At 32.1% G+C, this 4,478-nt stretch overlaps 1 protein-coding gene across 1 annotated transcript; it reads left to right on the forward strand.

Moving 5' to 3' along the window:
- LOC132756384 (reticulocyte-binding protein homolog 2a-like) lies at positions 1 to 3,852 on the forward strand (the record flags this gene model as incomplete). Its single annotated transcript, XM_060747446.1, is given in 3 exon segments — positions 1 to 119; positions 1,513 to 1,928; positions 3,579 to 3,852. A coding segment is annotated over 1 exon segment (135 nt), but the record flags the coding sequence as incomplete, so codon positions are not given.
- Between the last annotated feature and the right edge of the window lie 626 nt (positions 3,853 to 4,478).

A 4,478-nucleotide genomic window follows, 5' to 3' on the forward strand; every position in this document is an offset into this window, starting at 1 on the left:
ATTCAACAGGGTGACCCAAGTCATGACAACAAGATTTTTACCCTAGCGACACTCCTTTGCAACTGTTTAGTTTACAACATGAAGGGAGCATTTGATAACGACGCCGTCGCTAAACTCACGTATCCTTTTCATTTTTAAGAAACATGTATGTTATATTGCATGCAAATTTATTATTTAATCGGAGTTTAAGCTTTTTGTTTCCAGATAGAAATTCAACTTTTAAACAATATGAAATACTAAGTATAATATGATAATTCATGATTATGTTATGTATATGTATACGAATTGAGAGAATTAACTATAAAGCACCCATTTTTACTTATTTTAAGTCAGAATGTTTTGTGAAAGCATAGACTTACGGGATATTCTTGAGATCTTTGTGTGGTTAAAATGCGTATAATGCAACATAGATCTATAAATTCTGGAAATAATTAACACGTTAGCATGTTTTTGATCTTCTAAAACTATGTATATTTTCGTGCAACGTCGGTAACCCTTGATATATATTCATAAATACCGTACATACTGCATTATCTAGATAGTGTAGTATGTATAGGGAATACACAGATAATGTGGTATGTACATAATATATACCGTGGGTAACGGGCGACGATTATTTTATCCAATTTCTTAAATTTCACACATTGCGTTTTTACTGTTATTTTATCATTTTTCGTGTGAAAGCGTCGAAGGTCGTGTCGGCGACCCTAACTACAAGGCCACTGGTTAAGGGGGGTAGCTTTTTGTCATGTATGGAAGCTATCCGGGTTAGTTACAGAAGATCGGTAGTTTTAAAACTGAAATAATAAACGAACACCTGAACAAAACGTCTTCAAGAAAGATGGAAGGTCTCCGAATAGACTTTAGAATATCGATGTGATGTATCCCCCAACACAATTTTCAAGTTTTTTTTAAATTGTCCTTGTATGACTTGCCAAGAAAAACAGGCTTATTTCAAGTACCTTAATCATTACTGGTGTTAAATTATTTCTCTAACGTTCCATCATTCTGATGTTCTTATATTCAAATAAATCAAGATAAAAATGACGTTTTTCTTTTCAAAATCTTCAATAAATAGAAAATATATAGTTAATAGATATGTAATGAATTCTGATTTGACACATCGGTTATTTGGACTTTATCGATTAACTGTTTCTAAAGGTTTATCTTGATTCAGAGGAGTAATTCAGATATAGTGTGTTGTGACCAGTGTTGAGTGAGCGTGTTTCAAGTCACTCAGTTTAGTTGTTCTTTGATAATTGTATTGTGATTGTATGCTGATATTTGGGTGAAATAATTTTGTTTTATTTACACTGGAGAGTTTATTATGTATTGTATTCTGTTAAATACATGCTCTGAGATACACGAAGCGATACAAAAAAAAAAAAAAAAAAAAAAATAGACAAAGAGATTTTATCTATGGATATGTTTAAGAAAACGTCATTCTGTTGAAGATTGATCTTTAATAACTTTTAAACTTATGTATATAATAGCTTAACTGAAGAACTTCAGATTTGTAACAGAAATGGCAAATAATATAAGATTTCGAGGAAAATCTTCTGAGGATAACCAGGTGATCAAGCTTATACTTCCTGACTTTGTTCTCTGTTTGAGAGATTTCAGTCTAAAATTGATAAAAGATGGGAAAAAGATAACAGAAAACGATTATCTTGAGCAAAGTTTAGCGGAGAACAAAAGCAGAGCAGAACAGTTCAACAAACCAAGAGCATGCATCAAAAACAACTTCCCGAAACGCGAGTGCTTTGCTTTCCCAGCTCCAGGTGATAGTGAAGTTCTTGAGAATCTTGAAACGTTGAGTTTTACCCATTTATCTACTAGGTTCCAGGAAGTAACAACTCGGTTTACATCCTATATATACAACATGCCACCAAAGGAATTGCTTGGCAGTAAACCAATAAATGGACAAAGTAAGTTGTAAATGATCATAATAATTGAAGTAAGTAATTCAATCTTGACATGCATACATAGCATCAGTTTTGATGTTGGTTTACAGACAATAATTGTACTGTACTGCTATATCTAATAAAAACACAACATAGATGTAGACATGAATATATGCATGCAGATATTAAACTAGTTAGCCTACGATGTAATGGCATTGATTTGTTATAAACGAAAATACCTTAAACCTATCAATAAATTGCGTAACCAGAATTTGAGTTTATTTTCAGCATTTGATGATACAAATTAAAATGCTGAGGCACTGTCTATATGGTTTTATTTGTCACATGCAAGAACGTCCATTTATTTTAAATAAATGTTAGAAAAAGCATAATAGATCAAAATAACACTTTCAGTAAATAATTACGGAGGAAGGTAGTCTAGTGCTGGTGTAACTCTCCAGGAACGATGGTTAGGAAACTTCCCGCCTATATGACTGGAATACTGTTGGGAAAAGGCGTAAAATGAAATAAACAAACAAACAAACACACAGTAAATAATTTCAATGTCATTTGCTATCGTTTTACAAACACATTTCTTTCTTATCTTTGTACGTCCCCTTTGGGACCCAAACATGAATCATCAACACCTTCGTTAATACTGATATTTGATTTCCAGTGATCTATGTAACTGGACAATTAACAGTAATAATGTCATCTCACTTATAGCCCCGTCTTTGTGCCACCTCCTGAATTTGAATTTGAATGGAACTTCTATCAATGACACTCTATGCCTGGGTATGATTGATAATGGATACGTGAAAGTGAACGTCGCATTACATTGATCATATTTCCTTTTATATTGAACAAATTTGCTTTAAGTTTAGATTATTTTATAGTTTTAGTAAATCAGTTAGAAATAAGTTAGAAATAAAATGTATTCTTTTGATTTTTAAAGAGACCTATCTTTTCTTCTCAACAATGATTGAAATGAAAATTGTTTGTAAATAAATATTACCCATTTGAAACTAATTGCCCGAAGACGTTTCGTATAAATTCAACATATTGATGCCGACTTTATGCAGTCGGATTTATGCAGCGTATTATGATAGTCTGTTTATGAGTTAAGTTAATTAGAAAGCAGATCAAATTGACAGCGCAACTGTATAATACTGTTTTTAACCATAGACTGTAACGCCCGGGAATTTCCAATATAATGACTCAATTCAAAAAAAGTGTTTGAGGAATGCTTGTAGTTTGACTATCAATTACTATCTTTCATTGGGCGTGATTCGCAAGACTATTGAAAGTAACTATTTTCAGAGAACATGATTTACATAAATTAAGAACAACTTTCGGTTAACTTATTCTCATTATTACCTCATAATCGACAACAACTGAACTGTCCAAGCGAACTTTATTTGAATGATTTTACATAAGTCCAAAATTTTGATTGTATATTTTAGTATAGGGAGCCGTTTTCTTTTAAAGATTCCCCTGATTGTTCTTTCATTTAATACGAGCTTAGAATTTTTACTCACACCCCATTATTATAACGTTTATGATCCCAGGCGAGTACTTTATTTACATGACATCATAACCATCACTTTTCTTGTTAATTCTTTATCTTCTTTAGAAGTATCACTTAACTTGAACGTTCTTTTGTCCTTTTTATAGTGTTCGTAACATTGGCTGACCACTACGTTACAGCTATCATAAACGGTGCTGTTCCAGATGTTGATGATGCATTTACAGCTGTAGCGAAAATGGAAAATGCTAAAATTGAAAAAAGGCTCTAGATTTCTTTGAAATTGAAATGAAAAAAGTAATGCTGCCAGTCTCTGAAAGTGATTTGGGGGAACGTTACACAACCGCACAAAAGATAGCTCTTGATCATCTTCGACAGAATGTTATTCATGACTTTAAAGCGAAATGTCAATTTCAAGCGCAGGTGAGAGACTAACACAATGGTTAATGTTAGGCAAAGGGGATGCCTAAACCTCCATCCAAAGTCTAGTCATTTTGACAAGAATTTATTAAAAGGTTTTGTTCTGAAGTGTTTTTATTCGGCTGGTAGGTTCTTGGTTCAATTTTAATATTTAAGTCACAAGATATAACAACTGCAACAATTTAAAATGTCAAAGGCTCTGTGTAAAGTGTTTTTTTGTCGGCGCACAATTTTCATATTTTAAAAATCTTTCCATGAATTCATTTATAAATAGAGAAGGAATTAATTATATGGTGTATAACTAAGAATAGATGTTTGTTTAGATGACATAATGTAAGCAATTTCAGAAACCCAATGGTCAAAGTCAAACTTGAATGTCAAGAGTCATAATATGTTAGCTCATTGATAATTATATTAAGCCCATATCTTTTCCATTCATTTACAAATTTCCATATGACAATGATCTAATATGCGGTACTTAAATGGCACATTATGACCCAGACACGGGTAATGTTTCATGTTTAAAAAAGTGCAAATTAAAGTTTTATTACATGTACATAATGGTTTAAGAGCATGAAACATGCTCATTACCTGGAGAAAGTAGCGCTAAAAATGAAATGTCATAAAAA

Source organism: Ruditapes philippinarum, unplaced genomic scaffold (genome assembly GCF_026571515.1).
Source record: "Ruditapes philippinarum isolate M1 unplaced genomic scaffold, ASM2657151v2 ctg19678_1_1_1_1, whole genome shotgun sequence".
Lineage (NCBI taxonomy): Eukaryota > Metazoa > Mollusca > Bivalvia > Venerida > Veneridae > Ruditapes > Ruditapes philippinarum.